This window comes from Galeopterus variegatus, unplaced genomic scaffold, assembly GCF_000696425.1.
Source record: "Galeopterus variegatus unplaced genomic scaffold, G_variegatus-3.0.2 Scaffold843, whole genome shotgun sequence".
Lineage (NCBI taxonomy): Eukaryota > Metazoa > Chordata > Mammalia > Dermoptera > Cynocephalidae > Galeopterus > Galeopterus variegatus.
In genome coordinates this window covers 278,379-305,900 of record NW_007726954.1, presented here as the reverse complement: position 1 = coordinate 305,900, position 27,522 = coordinate 278,379, and the positions used below count along the sequence as shown (strand labels likewise).

Genomic DNA, 27,522 nt, shown 5'->3' with positions numbered 1-27,522 from the left:
GGAGCAAAATGAGGGGAAAAATAGGCCATCACCTAAGATTTATTTTTTTTTTTAAGAATAATGCAATACAAGAAAAATCAGCAATTTTTAAAACTTCATTTAAAATTCACAGATTCCAGCTCTTCAGACTCTAGTAGCCCCAAGCTTGCTGATCTAAGACAGATGCTGGTTTGTTTGTAGCCAAAACCCCCTAAAGATCAGTAGTTCTCAAGTGGGGGCAATTTTGTCCCCCAGGGCATATTTGGCAATGTTGACATTTTTGGTTGGCACTGCTTGTGGAGAGGTGCTACTGGCATCTAGTGGGTAGAGGCCAGGGATGCTGCTAAACATCCTACAACACACAGGACAGCCCTGAAACAAAGGACTGTCAACAGTGTGGAGGTTAAGCCCTGCTCTAGAGAGGACACGGGGTGACAGTCCACAGTCCTAACCTGCGACCAGCCACTGGGGAAGAGGCCACATGGAATCCATGGCATTCTTCGTACCTCTTCCTCCACTGCTCAGCATTTGTCTCCTATATGGAAGCTGCTAAGAGCCTGTCTGCTACCTGCTGGGAAACAGCAGACCCTGTACAGGCTACAAAATCAATGAGTTGTAGAAGAGACCAGCCTCAGCCACCTCCAGACATGGAGCACGAAGGTTCTCTGGTGAAAGAGAAGGCAGGTGAGGGGCCCTGCCTCAATCAGTTTTAAAGAAAAATTTTTTCCGAAGGAAATTAAAACAACCAGGCATCTGTTTGCAAATCCCTTTGTCCGCAACAGTTTTACCGACCTGTGAAAACACAACCACAGGGAGGTCTGTGAGTTCAGTTCTCTTAATTGAAGTAAGAATTCAAAAGAGAGGCTGGGGGAATGGCCACTAAATCAGCACTTTCAAAAGAACTCGGATTGCAGCCTCCTTGAGTGGGAGCTTTAAAGAACAGGTACCTCAATTACAAGTTTAAAAAACTCAAAATTCAAAGTTTCAAAATTCAAAAAATCGCAAAATTCAAATCAGACTGAAATGTGTACATGAAGAAAAGCCAAGAAAAGAGATCAGAACCAGGAGCTGGATGTGCTACTTAACCTTGACTGTCCCATGCCCCAGCCTGCACGTTCACCGGGGCCTTGGTGCCTGGCATCCCTGGAGTTGTGCTAGGTGGCCACCTGTGCTGGCGTGTCTCTCTCCTCTGTTCTTGCTCAGTGATGCATGGGGCTCAGGAGCAAGGAGTGGTCCCAGCCCTTAGAGCCCCTTCAAATGGCACAGAATACCTGAGCAGAGGAGAGACCCACGTGGGCCATTTCCCAAAGGCAGCAATGAGGCTCTAGATCCTTGGAGGATGCACCTGCTCTGAGTGGGGTTTTCATATAGTTGGGCTACGCCCTATCAGGCCACCCTTCCCTGTCTGTTCTCTCACTGGGGCCTCCCAAGAAGGGGGTGTACTAATGAGGGATTTATGATTCTTGAGGGCCAGGAATAGAAGACCACACAATGAGGCCAATGGTGCAGGGAGGGACCCCCCATGACCTGCCTGGGGGGCAGGGGATGGGGGGAAATGCACTGACCATTGTGAAACCCACCCATGCACTGACCACGGGCTCCATCAGTGGGGGAATGGGAGGAGTTGGCCTAGAGACCTTAGAGGAGACAGGGAGAGGCAACCTTTGAAAGAGAACCAATGTCACCACAGGCAGTAATGTCTCATAAGGAGACACAAAAGCTCCGACTCTCGCGGCAAGCCCAGACTCAGAAGCAGACAGGGCTTTAGCCCTGCTCGCCCCCTACCCTGCCTGGAGGAGGACACGCTGCCCATCCAGCAGCCTCCCCTCTCCTCCGAGGAGAAAGGCAGCGCTCACCCTGAGCAGGAGGGACTGCAGGTCTTCGTGGCGAGCCCACTTCTCCAAGACGCTATCCAGGACCTCGATGTACCAGGAGCCACTCTTGGGATCTCTCAAGGAGACAAAACCTTTGGACAGAGAAAGGCTGAACTTTGCGGGAGAGCCACCCCCTCCCCACGCATGCAGGCTCAGGCGACCTCCAGACTTTGGCCCATCTACACACCTAGCCCGAGCAGCCCACATCCCTGCGGCTCTGTCCTACTCGCACTCTTATGTCATCCTCGTGTCCACCTTCTGGCTTTGGCTGTGATTCCTGTTTCCCCAACAAGGAAACCAAAGCTTGGAGAAGTCAAGTGACTCACCCAATGGATAAAAAAGGAAGGAAGCTACCACCCATTGCACCTGCTAAGTGCCAGGCACTGTGCTCAGTCATGTGCCAGCCACCTTGTTTAACCCCCACAACAACCCCTGAGGTACAGCTACTAGTCCCAGTTTAAAGATGAGAAGGCTGGGCCGGCCCGTGGCTCACTCGGGAGAGTGCGGTGCTGATAACATCAAGGCCCCGGGTTCGGATCCCACATAGGGATGTCCGGTTCGCTCACTGGGTGAGCGTGGTGCTGACAACACCAAGTCAAGGGTTAAGATCCCCTTACCGGTCATCTTTTAAAAAAAAAAAAAAAAGATGAGAAGGCTGAGGCAGGGCAAGGGTGAGGCAAGTGAGGCACACAAACCCAAGGGCGTGTGCCTGTTAAACTGTGCATCCTCGCCCACCTCGCCCGCCTCGCTGGGAGCTCAGGCTCAGAGAGATGAAGTGACTTGCTCAAGATCACACAGGTCGCAAGAGGCAGAACAAGGACTCACATCCTGGTATTTTCTTTCACAACATGGTTGCCCCAAGGGCAGACAGAAGACCCACTGGCTAGCAGGAAAAGCTCTCCTGATGTGCTCACCTGGGAAGGTGGAGTAGGACACAAAGATGTCACTGGGTGTGGGCAAACTAGACACGGCGTCCGGCTGGTCGCGGGTCCCTGAGCCTTCCTGGAACGGGGCAGCGTCTTGCTCAGGGTTACTGCCAGAGGCCCTGTCTTTGGGGGAAGTGGAGGCCACCTCAAACCCACGGTCTTTCACTTCTGCAAAAGGCAGAAACAAACACCACTTGTCACTGCAACACACAGACCAGGGCTCCTGCCTCGCTTCATGAACCCATCCAGCTTGTTCCCAGCCTGAGACCACCTGATTCCCTCTAGAGCCAGGGTTCCAGCGCTGGACAAACACAAGCAGGAAGGAAACAGAAGCTTTACTTTTTTCTATCACAAAAATATTACACATTCATGAAGTAACATTTAAGGGAAGAAAGAAAAATGCAGAAATTTTAAAAACAGATATAAAAATAAGTTACAAGGTATTTACCCAAAAGAATTGAAAAGAGGCATTCAGGGCTGGTCGGTTAGCTCAGTTGGTTAGAGCATAGACTTATAACACCAAGGTCATGTGTTTGGATCCCCATACCGGTCAGCCACCAAAAATGAATAAATAAATAAAACAGGTGTTCAAACAAAAGCTTGTACACCAATGTTCATAGCAGCACTATTTGCAATAGCCAAAAGGTGGAAACAATCCAATGTCCAACAGATGAATGGAGAAGCAAAATGTGTCTATACATACACTGGAATACTATTAAATATAAAAAGGAGTGAAATACTGACACGTGCTGCAACATGGATGAACCTGGAAATCATTGTGCTGAGTGAAATAAGCCAGTCACAAAAGGCCACATAGGATATGATGCCATTTATATGAAATAATCTAGAATAAGCAAATCCATAAAGGATTTTCATAGGTTATTATAAAGCCTTCTTTAAAATTATGGTTTAAGACACAGATAGTAGACACAAACACAAGGAGCACCCCTGGGGTACAGAGCAGTGAGGAAAGACACAAGGTAAGGAGGAGACAGGGTCCTTCTGCCTCAAACCAAAAAAACTATGCCCTCAATTCATACTGAGACGAGGATAAAAAAACAGCCATACAGAGCAGAGATAAACAAAACACAGAATAGAAAAACAATAGAGAAAAATCAATGAAACCAAAAGTCGGTTCTTTGAAAAGATCAACAAAACACAAACCTTTAGCTAGATGACTAAGAAAAAAGAGAGAAGAATCCAATTACGAAAATCAGAAAAGAAAGTGAGGACATTACTACTGACTTTACAGAAATAAAAAGTGTTGTCAGAGAATGCTATGAATAATAGTACACTAACAAATTGAGTAACCTAGATGAAATGGACAAATTCCTAGAAACACAAAACCTAACAATCTAAGTAGACTTATAGAACTAGTAAGGGGACTGAATTGGTAATCAAAAATCTCTTGACAAAGAAAACCCTTGGAGCTCATGGCTTCACTGCTGAATTCTATCAAACATTTAAAGAATTAACACCAATATTTCTCAAATTTTTCCAAAAAATTAAAGAGGAAGAAACACTTCCTAATTCATTCTCTGAGGCCAACATTACTCTGATATCAAAGCCAAACAAAGATACTACAATAAAAGAAAACTACAGGCCAATATCCCTTATGAACCCTGATGTAAAAATTCTCAAGAAAATACTAGCAAACCAAATTCAGCAGCATATTAAAAGGATTATAAATCATGACCAAGTGGGATTCACTCCTGGAATGCAAGGATGGTTCAACATGTAAAAATCGATCAACATAATATACCATATTAACAAAATGAAAAAAAAAAAAAAAAAGCACATGATCATGTCAATCACTGCAGAAAAAGCATCTGACAAAACTCAAACAACCTTTCATGAGAAAAACACTCGACAAACTAGGAATAGAAGGAAATTACCTCAGCATAAAAGCCATATTTGAAAAACACAGTGAACATCATACTCAATGATGAAAGGCTGAAAGCTTTTCCTCTAAGATCAGGAACACGACAAGAATGCCTGCTTTTGCTACTGTTATTCAACGTAATACTAGAAGTTCTAACCAGAGCAATTAGGCAGGAAAAAATAGTAAAAGGCATTCAAATTGAAAAGGAAGAAGTAAAATTATCTCTATTTACAGATGATATGATCTTATATGTAGAAAACCCTAAGGATTACACACACACACACACACACACACACACACACAGAACAACTGTTAAAACTAACAAAATGAAATCAGCAAAGTAGCAGGATACAAATTCAACACACAAAAAACACTTGCATTTCTATACACTAACAATGAACAATCTAAAAAGGAAATTACAAAAACAATTCTACTTACAATAGCATCAAAAAGAACACTTACGAATTAACCAAGGAAGTGAAAGAGTTGTATAATGAAAACTATAAAACACTGCTAATTAATGAAGACATAAATTAAGGGAAATTTCATGGATTGGAAAAATGAATACTGTTAATATGCCAACACCACTAAAGCAATCTGCAGATTCAATGCAATCCCTATAAAAATCGCAATGATTTTTGCAGAAATAGAAAAACCCATCCTAAACTTCATATGTAATCTCAAGGGACTCAAACAGCCAAAACAATCTTGAAAAAGAACAAAGCTGGAGGACTCACATTTCCTGAATTCAAAACTTACTTCCAAGCTACAGTAATCAAAATACTGTGTGCTGGCATAAAGACAGACATATAGAACAATGGAATAGAATAGAGAGCCCCGAAATAAAATCAAATGATTTCTGACAAAGGTCAAGATCATTCAATGGGGAAAGGAAAGTCTTTTCAACAAATGGTGCTGGGAAAATGGGACATCCACATGCAAAAGAATGAAGTTGGACCCTTACCTAACATCATACACAAAAATTAACTCAAAATGGGTCAAAAACCTAAATTTAAAAGCTAAAACTATAAAACTCTTAGAAGAAAATATAGGGCACTGGATTTGGCAACAATTTCTTAAACATGGCACCAAAGGCACAGGCAACCAAAAAATATTGACAAATTGAACTTCATGAAAATTTTTTAAATGTATACATCAAAAAACAGTATCTACATGGTAAAAAGACAACCCACAGAAAGGGAAAATATTTGCAAATCATGTATCCGATTAATATCCATAATATATAGAGAACCCCTAAAACTCAACAACAACAAAAACCTGATTCAAAATGGGTGAAGGTGGGCCGGCCCGGTGGCGCACTGCCACAGTGCGCCACTTGGGAACGTGGCAGTGCTCCCGTCGAGGGTTCGGATCCCACATACAGACCGGTTCCCACTCACTGGCTGAGCGAGGGGCAGGCGCAGCACCGAGGGTTGCGATCCCATTGCCGGTCCCGGTCCGGTACGGGCGCGACACTGAGGGTTGCAATCCGTTGCCGGACACGAGAAAAAGACAAAAAAGGAAAAAAAAAAAAAAAAATGGGTGAAGGAATTGAACAGACATTTCTCCAAAGGAGATTCTTGCCAAAGATATACAAATGGGGTTGGCTGATTAGCTCAGTTGGTTAGAGCAGGGGTGTGAGAACACCAAGGTCAAGGGCTGGATCCCCATACTGGCCAGCGCCCAGAACAAACAAGATATACAAATGGCAAATAAGCACATGAAAAGATGCTCAACATCACTAATCATTAGGGAAATGCAAATCAAAACCACAGTGAGATACCACCTCATACCCATTAGGATGGCCACTATCTTTTTTGTTTGTTTATTGTTATTATGTTTTTTACATTCTAAGATGTTGCAGAGCAGTGGGAGGGGGAGGGGGTAAGGTGACAGAGGTGGGGGTTGGGGGGACGACGGCTACTATCAAAAACAAAACAACAAGTGTTGGGAAGGATGTGGAAAAGTTGGGAATGTAAAATGGTACAGCCACTGTGGAACACAGTATAGTGGTTCCTTGAAAATTAGAAACAGACTTACCATATAATCCAACAATTCCACTTCTGGGTATATACACCAAAGAATTGATATTAGAGTCTCAAAGAGATATTTGTATGCCCCTGTTCATAGCAGCATTATTCATAACGGCTAAAACACGGAAGCAACCCAAGTGTCCATCAACAGATAAACTAATAAACAAAACATCGTATATCCATGCAATGGAATATTATTCAGCCTTAAAGAAGAAGGAAATTCTGACATATGCTACAACATGAGTGAACCTTGAGGGCATTATGTTAAGTAAAATAAGCCAGTAACAAAAAGAAATACTGTATGATTACACTTACGTGGTCAAAATCATAGACAGAAAGCAGAATGGTGGTTGCCAGGGGTTGGGGGAGAGGAAAACAGGAAGTTAGTATTTAATGGGTACGACGTTTCAATTTTGTAAGATGAAATGGGTTATGGAGGTGGACAGTGGCAATGATTGCACAACATTGTGAATGTGCTTAATGCCACTTAAACTGTACACTTAAAAATGGTCAAGATAGGGCCAGCCTGTGGCTCACTCGGGAGAGTGCGGTGCTGATAACACCAAGGCCACAGGTTTGGATCCCATATAGGGATGGCTGGTTTGCTCACTTGGAGAGCGTGGTGCTGACAACACCAAGTCAAGGGTTAAGATCCCCTTACCGGTCATCTTTTTAAAAGAAAAATGGTCAAGATAGTAAATTTTATGCTGTGTATATTTTAACACAAAAAGAAACCAGCCATATAAGACTTGTGCTTGGGGTTTTGGGGTTTTTTTTTTTAGAAATATAATTGAGGAAACCATCCACTATATCACTCAAGGAAGGTAGAAACTTCCTGAGGTCACTATTCCTGGCTTCTGTCTTAGAAATATCAGACAGTGAGTACCAGATACCACGGATCTTATAAGTGATCTTATCTTGCCTCCATGGCTGGAAAGCACACAGCCAAATTTGCAGGTCACCTCTAGCAAGTATGCAGGACCTCACAGGTAAATCTCTGCATTCCAAACTTACTCTTCTTTTCTTCTCTCCTTGCATTTCCTCCCTGTTTTGTTCTACCGTATCATTTGTACTTCTTGAGCTATCTCGAATCCTTCTATGTAATCAAAGAAGGCATCAGAAACATACCAAATAAAGACACCAAGTTATAGATAATGAAAGCCCCGGAGATGTTTACACCTTCTAACCCAGCAACTTCCAAAAGAAATAATTCATGTGCAGCCAAAAGCTCCCTATATAAAGCCACCTGTGGTCGAGCGAGCCAAAAATTGGGTATCACGTGAATGGCCAGCATTAGGGAGATAGTTAAGAGTGAGTACGTATCACTAAGAGGGAACATTATAAAGCCATTTGAATTCATGATGATGAAGACCATGGAGATGTGGAGAAATGCTTAAAGGAAAATGTTAGATGAGAAAAGCAGACTGTAACCATGGGCCAGGATTGAAATGGAAGAGGAAAAAGTACAATGTCTGTGTTAGCTTGCAAGGTTCTGGATGATTTTTTCTTAAGTTGTCTTATTTTCCGTCTTGGCAGTTTTGAAATCCAAACTCCCCAAAAGCAATGTCAGGCTTAGAAAACAGAGGGGTTAGGGCAGGACTCGGGCCACATACAGCTCAGCCACAGAGCCATCGAGTGGTCTCCTGGGATGAGGTCCTCTGTAGTAGAGCTCACTGCAGGTACAGAGGGCTACTCGGGAAAGCAGCTAATGAGAGCTTTGGTTTAAAAAAGAAAAGGGCGGAGCATGGAGTGGTAGTGGTCCAGAGGGTTCTTTAGAGAAGGATTCCTGGAGAAGATGACTGCGACCCAGGCTCTGATGCAAGCAGGGAGAACAGTCCTGGTGGGAGAAACGACACATGCTACGCAGGAGAACAGGTGGGTTTGCGTGGCTGGATCTATGGTGGGAAACAGGAAGGACAGAGGGAGGTCACAGTTCACTCGGGGGAACTGGGGCCCATCCACAGGGAACAAAGACAGGACAGAAATGTTCTGGCAACCTCATAATAATAACATCTACTGGCCTCTCACCCCATACCCAGTAAAGCTCAGAAACTGTTGGTAATTTGCATTCTCCCAGTTAATGTGCAGGGGACCGGGATTCTGCCCTCTATGTTTTTGCTTCTCAACTACCCTGCTGTTTCCCATGGAAAGCATCTTAGATCTGTAAAAGCCGCACTAGATCTATAAAAGCCATACTATTCTCTAGCTTTCTCCATTCATTGCATCTGGTTGTCTTCTTGGTAGAGATTCTGGAATCTTCTACCCTAGATGTCTGGGAATGACGTGAAGCAGCATTGGGAGGAGGCCTGAGATATGAATGAGGGTTCGCCTGGTACAATAGGGGCACTTACGTGGGGGATGCCAAAGAATGACCAAAGGGGAAAGGAGTGACCAGAGAGACTGCCTGTGAAAAATGGAGAAGAGACAAAGGGATCAGAGAGGGGGACCTGGGGGAAAGGGAAAGAGTGGGTCAGAGGGGGATGCTGGAGGCATTTCCATTCACCTGTCCTCATTCTACAAATCTGATGTGAAGGCCCAGCCTGCAGGGTTGTGCATTTTATGCGTGGCTTGGTTCTTAGAGAGCGTCATTAATGCAAAACTCCCCATGAGGCAAGATTCACTCCGCGGTAAGAATAAACAGTCCCCTGAGCTCATAAAATCCACAACCACGGTAGCGTACTGTTGCTTTCTGCCTTCTTGGCATAATCTCCATAATTCCCAACAGGGGTCCACCCTAAATTGACAGCTGGGCCTCCCAGAGGCAGCCCCTTGGTTTTGGCCAAGTCTTCCACGTTGTATCACGCTGTGTCGCACTGACATTCCACACCCAAGTAATCAACTTTGAGGTACATTTTTCAGCCCTGGTGCTGCACTCTCTCTTAATGAAGGGGTGGATGGCATTTTGGAGGATTTTTAAATTATAACAACAGTCAATTTTAAAATAGCAATACAAGAGTCACCAAAATCCAGGGCAGGCGTTCCGATGCATGTAAACAGGACACCCTGCTAGACACTGATAGAGAATAGGGACATTTCTGTATTTCTGTTCTTGGCTGACGTGGTGCCACCATGTGGCAAGAGCATTAAACACCAAGTCACACAGCCTGCTGGGGCCAAAGCAGGGACTAGAATTCCAAAGAAGGCATCTTAATCACTGCTTTCCAGCTTTGACCTCTTGCTGTTCCCAGTGAGTTCTGCTTTGTTTTATTTTAATGGTAGGACTCTACATTATTTCAAATTTTGCTTGTAGATTTTTTTTTTTTTTCCTTTTTGTCTCTTTTTTACTGACCGGCAACGGGATCGCAACCCTTGGTGTTGCGCCGCACCGCGCTCAGCCAGTGAGCGGGAACCGGTCTCCACATGGGATCCGAACCCTCGTCTGGAGCACCGCGGCGCTCCCAAGCAGCGCACTCTCCAGTGCGCCACTGGGCCGGCCCTTGTAGATATTTTTATACGGTTCTATTTCAAATTCAAATAATTAGAATTCTCATAAAATGCAACCAGACTGTAAGCTCTGTGCCAGGCTGGGGACCTGGCTGTAGGGCAGACAGGCCTGGTCCTAACCACAGAGAGCTGACCAGGGATGACAAGGACAAAGTGCTATGGCAGGGGAAAAACAGGGGCTGCAGGAACACAAGGGCCAGCTAACCCTGACCTCGCACAAGGAAGGGGGTGTTTAGGGAAGACTTCTGGAGGCGATGACAATAAGTTGAAACCAGGATGGATGGTTAAGAGTTAGCCAGGGGACAAGGCAAAGAAGCAAGAGCCTGAGACATCGTGGGAAGGTTGAGCCGTGCTGGGGGTGCACAGCAAGCCAGGCTGTGGGAGGTGAAGGGGCAGGGGCCAGGTCACCAAAGAAAGGCCCTGTAGACCCTGCTAAGGAGTCCATCCAAAGAAGGACACTGCAGATATGCATGTGACAAAGGTCTTCCTTGCAGCTGAGAGTGGATGGGAGGGTGGTGGGAATTTAAGACCAGCTAACTGTAACTGTCCCAGAGAGCTGGCATCCCAGTGCAGCCTTCACTCATAATTCCTTTGCCACTTCTGTCCTTCACTGGATTCATAGGAAGAAAGAGGGACCACAGGCTTCAGAATAAGAGCATCACTCGACCACACATCTTGGATAGGAAAAAAGGTGAGTCAGAGCAGGATTTCTATAACCCCAAGAGCAGCAGCCTTTCCCCATCCCATTTTTATTACTCTGAGGTAACTGCGCTGACGACAGGCAGGTGGGGGGCTCTTATGTGACAATGGGCCCTCTGAGGTGGGAAATGGGGGGGAGTCCGGGTTTTCAGTTATTAAAATAAACCAGGCCCTGCCAGCCACCAAAACAATAGATAAATTTTTTAAATAAATAAAATAAAATCACTAAGCACTGTGCTAAGTGCTGTGCACACACTAACTAGCACATCAGTGCCTTCCCTCTTAGCCTGATCTGCCAGAGAAGTGGGCACTGCTATACCACAGAGCTGTGCAGCTTGTCTGAGGGGCACCGTACACACCACAACCTGCAACACAGGCATCTGTGGTATATTTCTTCCACGTGCATTCAACCATCCCATTCTATTCCATGTTGGCAGGGGTATGATTCACCCAATAAGTGTTTAATGAGCACCTGCTATGTGTTAGGTGCTGGGGGTAGAGGACAGCTGGCCAATATGGGATTCCTGGGCTCTCCAGAGTCTCTGTGGCACAGCAATGCCCATTTCTCTGGCAGATCAAGCTGAGGGGCAAGGAACTGATATGCCTCTCAGATGTCCCTACCTCTGGGCAGCCCAGGACAGAGGGGACTCCCTGAGACAGAATGTCCAGTGTTCCCCACCACTACCACCATGACCCACAAGCCGGGAATCCCAGTGTTTCTTTCTCTTCCCTCTTTTTTTATTTTATGAGAAAATCAGGTAACGGTGAAGTAGGAGTTAGGTTTAAAATCAGGGCATATGGAAAACCTACACATAATCCAAATAATCTTTAAAAATTCCTCAAATCCCCAAGACTTGGGCTCTTGGGAATTCCAATAATTAAATCCTTTGTTTTTCTTTGCAGTTGCTGTGGCCTCCCTTTCTCTGGGAAGTGGGAAGGGGGTCTAGGTAAGGGAGGTCGAGGGAATGATGACAGGGAAAATAAGAGGCGTTTCCCCCTCTCCTCTGCTTTGTTGGTTCATTTTCGCCACGTCTCTGGGGTTAAAGGTGCCAGTTTCATGAACCTGCAATGCTATTGCACTGGGAAATGGAAGATTCTAAGGCCTCCTCTAGGCCGGAGCGGGTGCCGCCAATATGACAACAGGGACCACAGTGGGACCCTCTGACTGCCTGAGAGACCCCACGCTCACAGTGAGGGGCTGGGTGGAGAAGCAAGCAGGTGGCAGCTCCTTGCCACCAGATTCGTCCACAGAGAGGCTCAGGAGCTGCTTACCCCCGCCACAGGCCTGGATGAAAAAGAGCTTGGGCTTCCCACGCAGGCTGGGGCAGCCGGTCCCATTGAAGATGTTCACAGTTCTCTCGATGGACACAGAGGATCCATCTATGCCACAGACAGCCCCCGGGAACTGGCGGTGGCTGACCTGGAAGACAAGGAATCCTGGTTACAAAACCAAGAAGCTGAGGTAAGGATCAAATGGCCCGTTCAGAGGCTCTGTAGGGCCATGCATTCAGAAGGACCCAGCTGGGGACACAAGGCTGATTTGGACACAGCAGACTGGTTCTGGAAGGGCCCTAGTCAACATCTATCTATTCCAGGGGTCTAAAATTCATGTACCTATAGGGGCCAGATGGCCTGACTGGAAAGTACCAACTGGTTTCCTCCAGACCAGTGGTTCTCAAAGTGTGGCCACTGGACCAGCAGCATCAGCATCACTTGGGTAACTTGTAAGAAATGCAAATTCCCAGGCCTTACCCAGACCTCCTACATCAGCAGTCTGGTCCTCCAGACACCTCTGATGCAGCTAAACCAATGCTCTGGATCAATTCTTCTCAACTTTACCTGCATGCGAATCACCTAGGAATCTGGTCAAAGTGCAAACTGAATGAAGAGGTCAGTGGTAGGGCCTGAGAGTCTGCACTTCTCATGAGCTCCCAGGTGATGCTAGTCTGGGGGCCCCACTATGAGAGAAAGGACCAAAGGGGCAGCCCCTGCCCAACTACAGACCAGAGTTGCACTCTGAGGACGCTGGCCTAGTCGGGCCAGACCTGTGTGGTTTTTCAAGAAAATTTGGAAATCCTGATTTTGGAGCAAAATTTGCCAGCATTGAGCACACTGTGCACACTGCAGGGGACTACAGGCCCCCAGCTTGTGACTGCTGATCTGTCAAACCCCTCAACTTAAAACATGACGAAACCGAGGCCCAGGAAGAGGTAGGAGCATGGCCACAATGACTCGGCACATCAGTGACCCCACCCCGAGTGTGTCCTAGTGTCCTGGGTCCCACCCAGCAGCAAACAGCCTAGAATGATGCCCAGCAGGACTAGGGCAGGAGCTGAGGCCTCTTCTGGGCTGTGCCCAGCTCTGAATAGAATCCAGGGGTGGGAACTTTGTGAGCAGAACTTGTCTCCTCCCCTCCTCTCCCAGATGGCTTCTCCCCTGAACACCGCCCCACCCAGAAAGGTGCATCCAACTCCTCAAAAGACCAGATGGCTCCCAAGAAAACAACAGGGGGGGACAGGGCCCCACAGCTCTTTCCCACAAAACTAAGGGTGCTTTGGACACAGGAAGGGATGGGACTCCTGCAAGGCCTCTTAACACAGCCTTTACCAGCCCAAGGGGCAGGGCCATGTGGAGACGGCCTCCTACCTCATGGCCGTGAGACAGGATGACAACCACGCAGCAGTCCATAGCACTGTGATCCCGGTGTGCCAGCTCCACCAGCGCCAGGTTCATTTCCTACGAGGGAAGGCTGCAGGTGAGCCAGAAGCACTGGCGGATCAACCCTCCTCCTACGCCTTGTGGGTAGTCACAGGGCCCAGCCCAAAGGCCTGGGCAGCGCGTTCTCTGGCCCCCATGAGCCAATATTGCAGTAACCATAGTCATGATGGTTATAACGCCACCGCTCTCGGGAGAAAGGTGCTGTGCTTGGGCATTGTGCATTTAATCGCCACAACAACCCTATGAGGTAGGTATTATCCGGGCTTCCTAGACAAGGAAACTGAGGCACAGGAGGTCACAAGCAGGCAGCCAAGACAGACAGTCCTCAAACCCAGACTTATCTGAACCTAAAGCTTGAACCCGTGACCACTGGGCAATACTGTCTCCCATGGTCCTACAGATATAAGGGCTTGTCTGGGGAATCGGCTTCCTTTTGGGGTCCTCACAGAACACTGCCCCACTCGCCCCGCATCTCCCTCCACGGACAGGGGCTGTACCTGGGTGGTCAGGTCGCGCTTCACCTCCACGGAGAAGTGCAGCAACTGGAAGCGGTGCTGCAGCTTCTGGCAGTCCAGGTCGGAACCGGTACGGACCTTGAGCCCGGACTCAGGGAAGAAGTTTATGTTGTTGATGATGAGGCAGTGGCCACATGGGTCCGCACTCAGGACGTACACCTGCCCGAGAGAAGACACGACCCCCCGCTCCCACTTGTGTGCCTGACAGTCCAGAAAGATGGAATGGAAAAAGGGGTCTGCCCTCCCACTGACGGAGTAGCAGGGTCTGCACCCAGCGTTACAGGGCAGAAGAGAACCTGGCACGAGCTGTATGGCTCAACTCTGGAGAGAAGATTCGCTCCCATCTCAGTATTCAGGGATGGGAGCTGCCAGCTTAGAAACCCATTCACCCCAAAATGACCTTGCACATCACCTATCCGGTGGCTCTTACCCAGGGGTGCACCTCGGAGCGACTGAGGCTGCTTCCTCCCCAGACTCTTTCCTCTTGTAATCCTCTCACAGCCTGTTCTTTTTGTTTATGTACTTATCACTATTTATACTGACATATTCAGGTGCCTAAACTTCTCTCCCCTGCTAGACTGATGGCTCCACAAGGGCTAGAATCACATGGGGTCTCTTCTCCAGGCAGCCCCAGCAAAGAGCCCAGGGTCGGCACACAGGAGACACATGGTAAGTGCTTCTGAATGAGAGCGCAGTGACTTGGGATGGGTGGGTGCTGCAGCCGATGCTGATGCCAGCCCCTGCTTAGGTCTGAACCCCTGACTTTACAGGTGAGGAAGAGCAGGCTGGAACAATCTGCTCCAGCAAGGGCTGGCCCGCAGTCTGCCTGGCTGAGTTCCTGGGGCTCCTGACACAGCTGTAGGGAAGGAACTAGGAAGTGGAAAGGGATGGGCCCAGAGCCCAAGCAACTGGCCACAAATCAATGGAGACTCACCAAATCCGTGTTTTGCCTTGGTTTCTCAGTACTGCTGGATCTCTTCTCAGCACCTGGAGAGACAAAGAGGGGAACGTGGATGTCAGGGCCCAATGGGGGCGGGACAAGGGATTCTGTGAGGATAGGCCCCCACAAAAACAGAGAAAAGCAGGAACTCGGAGATCTTCAGGCTCTGCTGGTGGGAAAGCCAAGCAGCACAGCCACCTTGGAGACCTGTCTAGAGGTTTCTATTAAGGCTAAATACACACCTACTCCTTGACCAGCAAGTCCATCCTCAGGTATATATTCAAGAGAAATGGTGCCTATGGGCACAAAAAGACTTGGCCAAGAATATTCACTGAGGCCTTGTAATGCCCCAAACTGGAAACAACCAATCCAACAAGCTGATGGATATACAACTGTGAGACAGCCACACAAGGGGACATGACACAGCCTAAAAAGGAACGAGCTACTAACACATGCCGTGCCATGGATAACCTCAAAAACATCATGCTGTGTAAAAAAGGCCAGACACAGAAGAGTATAGATGGTATGATTCCATTTATATGAAATTCCACATCAGAACAGACTAATAGAAGCTCCAGGGCTGCAGATGCTCCCTGTCTGTGGAGTCCATGGGGCCCAGCACACAGTAGGTTCTCAGGAAATATTTACAGAATAAATAAATGAGTAAAGATGGTCGTTTTATGGTCATTTTCCTTGTCAAAAGAATTTTCATTTCAATTAGCAAGAAGTCAATGGACACCAGCCTGTAAGGTCGTAGGATATCACAGGACACAGTGGCTACCTCCAAGTTGCAATGGAGCCTACACTTGTGTTCTGACAATGGTGCCATTCTTTGCTTAGAGCAGGACTGAACTCATTGGGAACTATTCTCTTGCTAGTTTAAGAGCCACACCAGAAAGCAGTCACACTATTTTTTAAATTAGAAATGGTTTTACCTGCACATGGCTCACTTGGGAGAGTGTGGTGCTGATAACACCAAGGCCATGGGTTCGGATCCTATATAGGGATGGCTGGTTAGCTCACTTGGGGGAGCGTGGTGCTGACACCACCAAGTCAAGGGGTAAGATCCCCGGATCAGTCATCTTTAAAAAAATAATAATAATAAATGGTTTTACCTACACATGGCTCACTTGGGAGAGTGTGGTGCTGATAACACCAAGGCCATGGGTTCGGATCCTATATAGGGATGGCTGGTTAGCTCACTTGGGGGAGCGTGGTGCTGACACCACCAAGTCAAGGGTTAAGATCCCCGTATCAGTCATCTTTAAAAAAATAATAATAATAAATGGTTTTACCTAACCCAAAGGCTCCTATTAGTCCACAGACTTAATTTTGAGAACATTTGCTCACTTCCAAAATTCCACTGCACTCCAAAGATATAACCATTATCCCCTGCTGAGAATCCACCCATTTCCTGAATTAGCACTAACAATCTGCAAAGCAGAACAGGTGCTCTTGAGGGGCCCACAGGCTCCAGGAGCAAATTAACAAAGGCGTGACAAAAGAAAGGGGAAGGAAAGGCATTCCAGGCAGAGGGCACAGCACTAACAAGGGCATGGCATGAGGGGGACCTCAAGTAGGATGACATGGCCATTTACATCATGCATGACAGCAGTTTCTCTCAAAATGGCGACTCCCACAGGGACAACAAACACTCATGCTTTTGGGAAAAATATGAAAACGGTCAGGGCTCCTCAGGTGTTCAGAATCTTGTCGAGCATTTGCTGTAAATATCCTCAGGTGTTCCTTGTTACTACTTAAGGTAAGTTGTGTATGGGCACCCAGGTGTCCAGGGTTGTGCACTTAAGTATAAAAGACTAACAGCTCTGATCCACAGTGCTTCTCAGAACTCTCAGAGAAGCCTCTGGGACAGTTGCTCCTAGATCTGAATTAAACCCATTCACTTTTGAGAAGATTCGCTCCCATCTCAGTATTCAGGGATGGGAGCTGCCAGCTTAGAAACCCATTCACCCCAAAATGACCTTGCACATCACCTATCCGGTGGCTCTTACCCAGGGGTGCACCTCGGAGCGACTGAGGCTGCTTCCTCCCCAGACTCTTTCCTCTTGTAATCCTCTCACAGCCTGTTCTTTTTGTTTATGTACTTATCACTATTTATACTGACATATTCAGGTGCCTAAACTTCTCTCCCCTGCTAGACTGATGGCTCCACAAGGGCTAGAATCACATGGGGTCTCTTCTCCAGGCAGCCCCAGCAAAGAGCCCAGGGTCGGCACACAGGAGACACATGGTAAGTGCTTCTGAATGAGAGCGCAGTGACTTGGGATGGGTGGGTGCTGCAGCCGATGCTGATGCCAGCCCCTGCTTAGGTCTGAACCCCTGACTTTACAGGTGAGGAAGAGCAGGCTGGAACAATCTGCTCCAGCAAGGGCTGGCCCGCAGTCTGCCTGGCTGAGTTCCTGGGGCTCCTGACACAGCTGTAGGGAAGGAACTAGGAAGTGGAAAGGGATGGGCCCAGAGCCCAAGCAACTGGCCACAAATCAATGGAGACTCACCAAATCCGTGTTTTGCCTTGGTTTCTCAGTACTGCTGGATCTCTTCTCAGCACCTGGAGAGACAAAGAGGGGAACGTGGATGTCAGGGCCCAATGGGGGCGGGACAAGGGATTCTGTGATGACAACACCAAGTCAAGGGTTAAGATCCCCTTACCGGTCATCTTTTTTAAAAAAAAGAACAGGAAGTTTTCAGTACAGACCATTGGTCCTAAATGACTCAAACTGACATTTCCCAGAACAATGACGGATGAACTTTCTACTTTGCCCACCTCCTTTACAGCAGGGTAATAATGCATATGAACAATTCCAGAACCATTCTTCCTTATACCTTCTTCCTTTCACCTAATTGCAGCTTCATATCTTCATCATGTTTGTTTCTTTGCTTTAAGGGGTTGTCCAAAACCACAGTTATTCAGCACAGAAAACAGATACCACTTTTTACCCATCACATAGGAAAAAATGTTAATACTAGTGCTGGCAGGAATGTGGGGAAATGGTTACCTCCACTTGTGGTTGGTGAGATTATAAAAGGACACCTGTTTGAATACAAGTTGGTAGCATCTGTGAAAAGGGAACATGAACCCTTTAACCCACAATTCCAGTTCTAGAAATGTATCCCCCAGTCAGAGATAGATGCACATGCAAGGCCATTGCAGAAACAACACAAATGTCCATCAACAGGGGTGGGATAAATGAAATACAGTGCAAGGCACATGTGGAGCTATACAGTGGAGCAGACAGAACCCAGAAGCCTGGACTGCAACTCTGTTTCCACTTGTCACTAGCTGTGTGATTTAGGGCAAGTCATTTCCCAATCTGTGACTCACTTTGCTCAACAGTAAAATGGGAAAACTGTAGCCCCTGCATTACAGAGAGTTGGGAAGATTAAAGCAGATCATTTATATAAGCACTCCAAACACTGCCTGGCAAATTGTAAGTTTCAATAATGTTAACCATTAACATCGATACTATGCAATGGTCCACTAGGCAACCATGAAGTAAAAAGTGCTAGATCTCCATGAGCTGCCATGGAAACAAAGCCCTAATTGAAAACAACCCACATGTCCATCAATAGGAGAATGGTTAAATAAATTGTGGACTATTCAGAATAGGAACTTCTACCACCTCACAATGAGAAAGAATGAACTACTGAAATGCACAACAACATGAATGAATTTCACAGATACACGAACGGTGAAAGAAGCCAGACTCAAAAGAGTACATACCATAGGATTTCATTTATATTGAAGTTCAAGGACAAGCAAAAGGGATCTATGGAGATAGAGATCGGAATAGTGATTACCTTGGGTAGAGGAGAGTAGCAATAGACTGGGAAGAAGCAAGAGAGTCTTGTAGGACACCAGAATATTTTATATCTTGATGATCTGGGTGTTGGTTGTCAGTATGTACACACAGGTAGAAATCATTCAGCTGAGGCCGGCCCGTGGCTCACTTGGTAGAGTGTGGTGCTGATAACACCAAGGCCACGGGTTCTGATCCTATACAGGGATGGCCGGTTTGCTCACTGGCTGAGCGTGGTGCTGACAACACCAAGCCAAGGGTTGAGATCCCCTTACCAGTCATCTTTTAAAAAAAAAAAAAAAAAAGAAATCATCCAGCTGTACTCTTGGGATTTATGCATTTTACTAGATGTAGTCTTGTGTGTGACCTTAGGCAAATTATTTAACTTCCCTGAACCTCAGTTTTCTCATTGACAAGGATAGATCTAATGATACCCACCTCATAGGGCTGCTGTGAGGGAAGGATGTAAGGGCATATACTATGCAAATGTGTATATATATATATATGTATGTATGGGGCCGACTCTTGACAAACAGAGGCCTCTCTCTGGCTCCCAGGCATGGGCTAGTTCAAGATACCCACCCAGACCCAAAGGCAAATCCTAAACAATAGCTGGATCTAGAAATATTGATCAAAACCTGGAACATCCAAAACAGACTACATTCAGCACAAGCTTTTCAGAGGAGGAGCTGCCAAAATTCTATCTCCAGAAAACCTCCCCAAATATTTCACCTATCCCTATGAGCACTCAGAAAGACCACACCAAAATTAGATTCTGAGTCTCAACCATGTAGCTATATCAGCAGTCACCCCCCAATAACGACTCATCACACCCATCCACCAACCACTCTCAATAGTCACAAACAATACTGAATCCTCCAAAACTAATGTCCACAAGCCTGTGTGTTTCTGGTCTGAGAATCTCTGGCCTACCGGATCGCAGAAGGGAAGCCAGCTCGTCCTGGGCTGTGTCCTCTAAGCAGGAGATGAACAAAGGAAGGGCCCGACTCCCTCGAGTCTCTAGATCGATGATCAGCTGCCTGGCCTGATCCCGCCGAGATCCAGAGCCTGCCCGCTGTAGGGAAGAAAAGATACGACACTAATTACCCACATACTTTCATGTGGCTCTCAACTTGTCCCCCCATAATCAGGCACGTGAGCAAAAATTGAGCCTGCTGGTACACTGAGTATGTGCCGCTCACCGGCCTTTGCTTATCTATTCATTCAGTACTATGAAGGCATCTACTATGTGTCCAGCACTGTGCTAAGTGCTGAAACTACAGCAGGAGCTGGTGGTTAGCTCAACTGGTTTGAACGTGGTGCTAATAACAGCAAGGTCCGGGTTCTATCCCCATGCCAGCCAGCAAAAATAAATAAATAAAAGGTTTGAAAATACAACAGGGAACAGTCTCAGTCCTCAAGGAGTAAACATCTAGTGGGGGCTGCAAACAGACAAACCATCGAGGTCACAGAAAGGAAGGAAGTGGCCGGAAGGAAAGCCCAAGGGGCTGGGAGGGTACAGGGCCACCCAACTCAGCTCAGGGGGCTGGGGAAGTCCCGAAGAGGGGATGTCTTAGCTGAGACTCTAAGGAACATCAGGAAATGAATAATGAATTCAGAGAAATGTAAGGGGGTAGGTAGACAGCGGTGTGGGACGAGGCCTTTGCATGGCTAGGCAAAGAAATTCATCCTGAGAGCTGTGCAGAGGGAGTGACAGTCAGATCTGCCTTTTGAAAATTCATCCTGGGGTCAGGGTAGACAGTGAAAAGGAGTGAGCCACAGCCAGGTCAGGAGGCAGCAAAGACGGTGCAGCTGGAATGGAGAGAAGTGAGGCCGGAGCAGAGATAGGAGGGTGATCGAGCAGGACAGGGACACTGGGTGGACTGTGAAGACAGAGGCATAGTCAGTGTTGACAGGCATCAGGACAGTGAAGCTGTCTCGAAGGCGGGGAGCAGAAGGAAGACGCTGGGTATCTGCTGGTGCCTGTCTTTGGAGACCCAGCACTGGACAAGCTCCTCAGGATCCACAGGGATTAGACACCTCTCTGTCCTCAAATATTCTACAGCAGCACTGTCCAAGAGAACGTTCCGTGATGATAAAAATGTTCTTAATCTGTGCTGTCCAATATGGTAGCCATCAGTCAAATGTGGACACTGAGCACCTGGGTAGGACAACTGAGGAACCGAATTTTTAAATTTTATTCAATTTTAATTACTCCAAATTTACATTTAAATAACCACATGTGGCTAATGGCTGCTATATTGAACAGCACAGACCTATAGTGCCATTGCAAAGATAAGTCTCTTTGCAAACAGCTTGCAAAACAGCTACATGCAAATAGATGATGGTATTTAGATTTCTCTCAACATTTGCTGAACACTCACAGTAGGCCAGACACTGTGTTAAATGCATCATTTCATTTTTCTCCCCTCAACAACCTTAATGTGTTAAATTACAACTTCCCCACTTTACAGATGAAGGAAACTGAGTCACAGAAAGTTTTTGGGTTTTTTTTGCTTTTGTTTTTTGGCACCTTGCTAACATGTAACAAAGCCAGGATGAGGGCCCAGATCCAACAGGCTCCGAAGCCTGTGTGTTTATCAGCCACATCAGGTGTGGCAAAGTGGTGATCCATGGTGCACACGGGGTTCTTAAAAAATTCTGAATTTGTTGCTAACATTTTTTTCTTCTTCAGATTCGTCAGACTGATGTTGATAATATTTTAAGTCAGAGAATTTGACAGAGAACCAAGATTTCCAGGCTCTCTTTTAAAATGTGAGAGACTGGGAAGGGGGGAGGAGAAAAAAGTGAACACTCTGGCAGCACCAGGTGAGCATGCTGGTAGGACCATCCTCAGCTGCAGCTGGGGTAGAGCAGAGGCTGCCCACTACAGCGCGCTCCCATTGGGCCTCATGGGCATTGCGCTTGTGATCCCTATGAACGTGCTGAAAGGCAAGGACTATGGCCCTAAACTGAGATAGGAGGTGCTCAGTTTCCCTGGGTTGGGGTTTCAGGACACACCTCTGGTTTCAAGCCACTCCCCCAGGTCTCAGGCCCCTCCCCTAGAGGAGAGTTACTGTTGCTTGTTGCACCTATTTTCAGCACCAACACAGGGAGGTTGAGACCACAAGGGGTGGACTTACGCAAACCTAGTAGCAAAGCATGCTCAGTAAAAGGAATTTATACAGGCTTATATGACCCCAGTGACCTCGCATGCTCAGTGGGAGTTTATCCTTTGAATGACCTTCCACTAGTGGTGCTAAAGAGCACAGAATATTCTTGAATATGTCTGGTGCATGTGATAGGATCTGACCAATGAACATGTTCCAAGAGACCAACTGAGCACATACAAGGCTATGTCACATAACAGGAAACCACTCCTTACTTGAATACTCATTAGAGAGCATGAATATGTATTAGACAGCAAAACAACAGATCCTAAGCTGAATCCTAACAGAAGGTGGGGTTGCTGCTCAGCTCCTAGAGCCAGCCTGCACTCTGCCTGTAGAGAATTTTTTTTTTTTGTATCAAGCTTACTTTCAGCAAGCAGCTGCTCACTCTCTTGAGCCAACCTGCACTCTGTACTGAACTTTAAGTGTGTATTTCTTGCTTTTGTGTTTAATTGGGTGTGGGCTCTGCTCAGTCTCTGGAGCTATGTTGCACTCTCTCTGTGAAATCTGTATCCCTTATTTGTCATATTAAACCTGTTCTCACTTTGTACTGTGACTCTGCTCTTAAATTCTTTCCTGTTGTGGAGTCAAGAACCTGGTAAGAGGATGGGGTGGGTTGAAGCCCGCTCTCGGGCCTCCCAGACCCTCTCCTCCAGCATCAAAACCACTTCCACTCTTTTATCATTAACTGGTAATTGCCCATGCTATTAAAGAATCCCTCCCTGGGCCAGGCCAAGCTCCTGGCCAAGGGAGGCTCAGCCTCCTGGTCAACCCTCAGGGCACTGGCCAGGGGCCTCCAGCCAGCTACTCAAGCCCACTGCACCTCATGGTAGGAAATACCTCCAGGGTCCTCACAGTCCTCAAGTGAGGATCAAATAAGACAAAAACATGAAAGTACTTTTAAAGCTCAAATACTAGGCCGGCCTGTGGCTCACTCGGTAGAGTGCGGTGCTGATAACACCAAGGCCACGGGTTCGGATCCCATATAGAGATGGCCGGCTTGCTCACTGACTGAGCGTGGTGTTGACAACACCAAGCCAAGGGCTGAGATCCCCTTACCGGTCATCTTTTAAAAAAAAAAAAAAAACCTCAAATACTTGAGGGCCGGCCTGTGGCTCACTTGGGAGAGTGTGGTGCTGATAACACCAAGGCCACGGGTTCGGATCCTATATAGGGATGGCCGGTTGACTCACTGGCTGAGCTTGGTGCTGACAACACCAAGTCAAGGGTTGAGATCCCCTCACCGGTCATCTTTTAAAAAAAAATAAAATAGGGCCGGCCCGTGGCTCACTCGGGAGAGTGCGGTGCTGATAACACCAAGGCCCCGGGTTCGGATCCCATGTAGGGATGGCCGGTTCGCTCCACTGGCTGAGCGTGGTGCTGACAACACCAAGTCAAGGGTTAAGATCCCCTTGCCGGTCATCTTTTTAAAAATAAATAAATAAATAAATAAATAAAATATAAACCTCAAATATTTGACGTATTCTCTCCACTACCAACATCAGGTCCCCTCATTTCCAAGACCCCTTTCAAAACTGAAACAATACATAAGGGGCTGGCCCAAGAGGACAGGGCACTTAGGCCCTTTCTCTACCTGGTACTACGCTATTTCACGTTCATTATCTCATTTAACCCTTATGACAATATTACTGTTGTCCCCATTGCACAGCCCAGCAAACTGAGGCTGGAAGAGGATGAGTGACTTGGCCATAGACACTCGTCCAGGCAGTCTGACGCCAAACCAGATTCCTATGAGAAGCTCTGTGCCAGAGAAGTCATAACACTCACGCCCCCTTGGTCGCAGGAACCAGCAGCACTAACGGGGCGCGCTTCAGGGCAAGGCGTGGGGCGGCTCCGGCCAACACCCAGCAAGGAGCGCCCGGGACGCTTGGGTTCCGCTGGAGGATCTGGTGGGCTCGATGCCGTCAGGGAAAACGGGGGGTTCCCCCAGAACGGTTCCCCAGCGGGGGTGGGGAGTACACCACGGTGAGAGGAGGGCGGGAGCTCGGCCGTTAGGTCACGCTGTGGCTTCCCCAACCCTCTGGGCGCGGCCTCGCTGTCCCCACCTGGGCCGTGGACGTCCTAGCGGGAAGCGGGGGACGCGGGCAGGGCGGGGGCGCACCTGAATGTCCTCAATCATGTCGGGCGTGAAGATCAGGTCACACGGGTAGTAAGTGGCAGAGGCAGGCAGGATTCAAACCCGAACCTGACTCTTCAGTCCACACTCTTAACCAAGAGTCCACCTTAGAATGTGATAGCTTGAGCAGGAAAACCTCAGCTACATTCTGTCATAGAAGGAAAATACAACAAACTTAGCTTGATGGGCTTGTCTTTGTTACTCCCTTTGTTAGAACACAGTGTTATAACCCAAGGTCAAGAGTTTAGATCCCCTTACAAGCCAGCCTCCCACTTCCCTCCCGGCTCCTCCCCAAAAGAAAAGATCTCAATTGGCTTTACTGGGATTCTAGAATGAGGCAACAGTTCATTCCATAAAATAGAATAAGTGTTCTAATGAGCTGAGCAAAAGGGGTTGGGTTTGTAGACAGAAAAAGGGCTGAAGAAACGAACAACAAAAAGCTGATTGGTCATTTCAAAGTTATTTTCCTTGTAAGGTGGGGACAGGGAGACAGGACAATAGAAAAATGACAGAATGTTTAACATTAGGTTACTTCTTTTGTGTAAGGATTAAAACAGAGGGCACTTTATTGTAATGCCTATTGAAAGTTTAAACTGGACTGTTTGGGAAATTAGCAGTTATCTCTCCTGATTTCTCTGAAGGTCACACAACAAACAATTTAGTTTGGATTCAGTGATGTGGAACTTTAGCATGGATGACTCCATTTCAATTTTTTAGTCTGGTCTGTTGGGGCCTAGTGCAGGAACTTAGTCCAAAACAATGGCCTCCTATAATTTTTATTTAACAATTCATTCATTTATGCTACAAATATGTATTGAGCCTGCGTGTGCCAAGGTCTGTGCAGACACGGAGACTATCAATGTGAACAAAAGAGACAAACACCCCTGCCCTTATGAGTGGAATACTTATATTCCAGGGGGAGGAAGCAGACGACAATGTAAATGAATAAAAGATATAGTATTTTAGTGACAAATGCAAACAAGAAAAAAAATTAAAAACAAGGCAGTGGAATATGAAATCTCTCTATATCCCAAAGGAACCTACCTCATTGGCTCAAAGAAAGTTAACCTCATTCACCTGAGCCTTTTCGCTCTCCCCACCCCCACTGCCCTTTCCCCTGCTTAAGGCAGGGCCTGGCACATTCTAGGGTGGAGCTCGCTTTTCAGTAAAGGGGATTAAGAGTCCGGGATTCTAGGCCTTGGGCAAGTCCCTGACCCTCCCTGGGCCTCAATCTCCCCATCAGTGTATGGAGGAGTTGCACTAGAAAGAATCCCTAAGGTCCCTACCAACTTGCTCCAGGATTCTATGAATAGGGTTAAAGAGAATAGGGACTAACCATTGCTTCCCCATCCTAGCAACTGTTGCTAGATAAGGGCCATCTCCCGGTAGGATGGAAACCCTTCCCTCGATCGGGGAGGTCTTCTTAGCATCCCATCATGCAAAGCGACTTTGCCTCGCTAGGAGGCACGTTTTAGCCTCTTTGGTCACGATCAACCCTTTGGATCCAGCCGAGCAGCGCTCCTCGTTCCTATAGCAACCGCCCCAGGTCCACGCGCAGACGGTAGGTGGCAAGGGTCAAAATAGATTCGCAAAGTAGACGCCCTCGATCTGTTCGGTCCGCGCCGCGCCTTTAAGTATCACGTGACTCCTGGCGGGCTGGTCCCCGCCTCTCTCCCCTCCCCAGGCCCCGGCGAGCGCTGGTGTGGACGGGAAGCTCCCGGCCCGGCGGACTAACTGGAGCACGGACGCTGCAGCCGGTTGGGCCGGTGCCCTTTCCCGGTAACTCCTTCCCGGCGTGACGCGCAGAGCCGCGGACGCGGCGGGGCCGGGCAGGCTCAGGGATCTCCCGCCAGTTCCTTCTCTCTCCCAGTCCCTGCTGGGCCCGGAGGAAACGGAGAGCCGACAGGGCCCGCACCTGGGCTCTCGGAGGGCGGCGGGGGAGGGGACTGTCTCCTGGAGGGTTGCGACCTCCTGCGGGAGTTCGAGACCCAAAGCGTGTCTCTGGGAGCCTCTGCCTGGTCCTGGGGATACAGCCCCGAGGGCGCGCAGCCTACCTGTTGGGCCGGTTGTTTCCTGCCCTGAGGCCGGCACCTTGGAGCTCATGACTGTCAGCAAAAGAACTTCACAGCCTCCCGCCACTTGGGCCCTCTAACTGGAAAGGACTGACACGGTTTATAAGGCAGTGATGGTACCGCAGGTTAGAAATAATAGTAATAATACCATTTATTGGCTGTGGACTCTGCTGAGTAAAGCCTTTGCATACATTTAATCCCCTATGACGATCCTTAGAGACAGTATGATTCATTCCCATTTTATGAATGAGGACACTGAGGCTTAGCAAGTTCAGTAACTGGCCCAAGGTCATAAAGTGATAGAGAACGGATCCCAATCTTAGTCTGATTCCAAAATTCATGTCCGTAACCAGTACCTATATCGCCTTCACTGTCTTTGTAGGACAGAATAGGCTGATTTAACAAGGAATAAACTGGTTTGTTTTAGGATTCTATTAAGCATGCATGCTGTTCTAAACATTGGTCATCAGATTAGTCAATTTCGTGAGGATTCTCAGGCAACAAGAGACTTCCACTTGTGAAAATCCACCGCTCTTATACAGCTTTGCAAGCTTTATTAATTTATGAGAAGTCAAGATAAATGTGACCCTTGAAAAAACATCATATGGTATAACAAAGATTATAATCCTGGAGTGTAAATGTCTACAATACCAGCACTACTTTGTTCTTTAACCAGCCAGATTATTTCCAAAACCCATAATGAATTCGATCACTACAATCACCAGAGAAACACAAAACAATTTTAAGACTGCCTGTTCAGGGCCGGCCAGTGACTCACTTGGGAGAGTGTAGTGCTGATAACACCAAGGTCAAGGGTTCGGATCCCATGTAGGGATGGCCGGTTTGCTCACTTGGAGATCGTGGTGCTGACAACAGGAGAGTGTGGTGCTGATAACACCAAGGCCAAAGGTTTGGATCCCATACAGGGATGGCCGCTTAGCTCACTGGGTGAGCGTGGTGCTGACAACACCAAGTCAAGGGTTAAGATCCCCTTACCGGTCATCTTTTAAAAAAAGGAAAAAAAAGACTATGCCTTTTCTTCAGTCTTTGCCATTAATTCTCCTTTACGTAGAAAACTAAATTTTTTCTCACCACTTTTTCTCATCTGAGGTTTCTATTTGTAATGACCATATTGCTAATGATTAAAGAGCAGCTTCTCATTTTCTGGTTTGAATGGATGTGGTGAGAATAATAGAATTTAGGCATACTAAGTTTTAACTGCACAATTTTTTGAGAGTATTTCACTTTCGTATTTGTACTTATTTAACGCCCAGGAACTCCCCAACTATCTCATTTTGTAGTTTAGCACATGGTA

The 27,522-nt window shown here is 47.2% G+C and overlaps 2 protein-coding genes across 2 annotated transcripts in view; one reads left to right on the top strand and one right to left on the bottom strand.

The window, feature by feature from the left end:
- Positions 1-34: 34 nt before the first annotated feature.
- On the bottom strand, positions 35-26,238 carry CASP9 (caspase 9, apoptosis-related cysteine peptidase). The gene is made up of 13 exons (XM_008572853.1): positions 26,190-26,238; positions 25,871-26,106; positions 24,121-24,180; positions 19,762-19,903; positions 17,527-17,579; positions 17,361-17,448; positions 15,005-15,057; positions 14,053-14,229; positions 13,484-13,573; positions 12,110-12,257; positions 2,768-2,947; positions 1,836-1,945; positions 35-771 (listed from the first exon to the last, which is right to left on the bottom strand). The coding sequence occupies exons 1-13, from the start codon at positions 26,236-26,238 to the stop codon at positions 679-681; spliced, it is 1,479 nt and encodes a 492-aa protein (XP_008571075.1). The 3' UTR covers positions 35-678.
- The window catches only part of DNAJC16 (DnaJ (Hsp40) homolog, subfamily C, member 16), a 46,928-nt gene continuing 45,277 nt past the window's right edge, over positions 25,872-27,522 (top strand). Inside the window, exon 1 of the mRNA XM_008572851.1 lies at positions 25,872-25,914. The gene's annotated coding sequence lies outside the window, so the exon portion shown is untranslated. The remainder of the gene's footprint in view (positions 25,915-27,522) is intronic.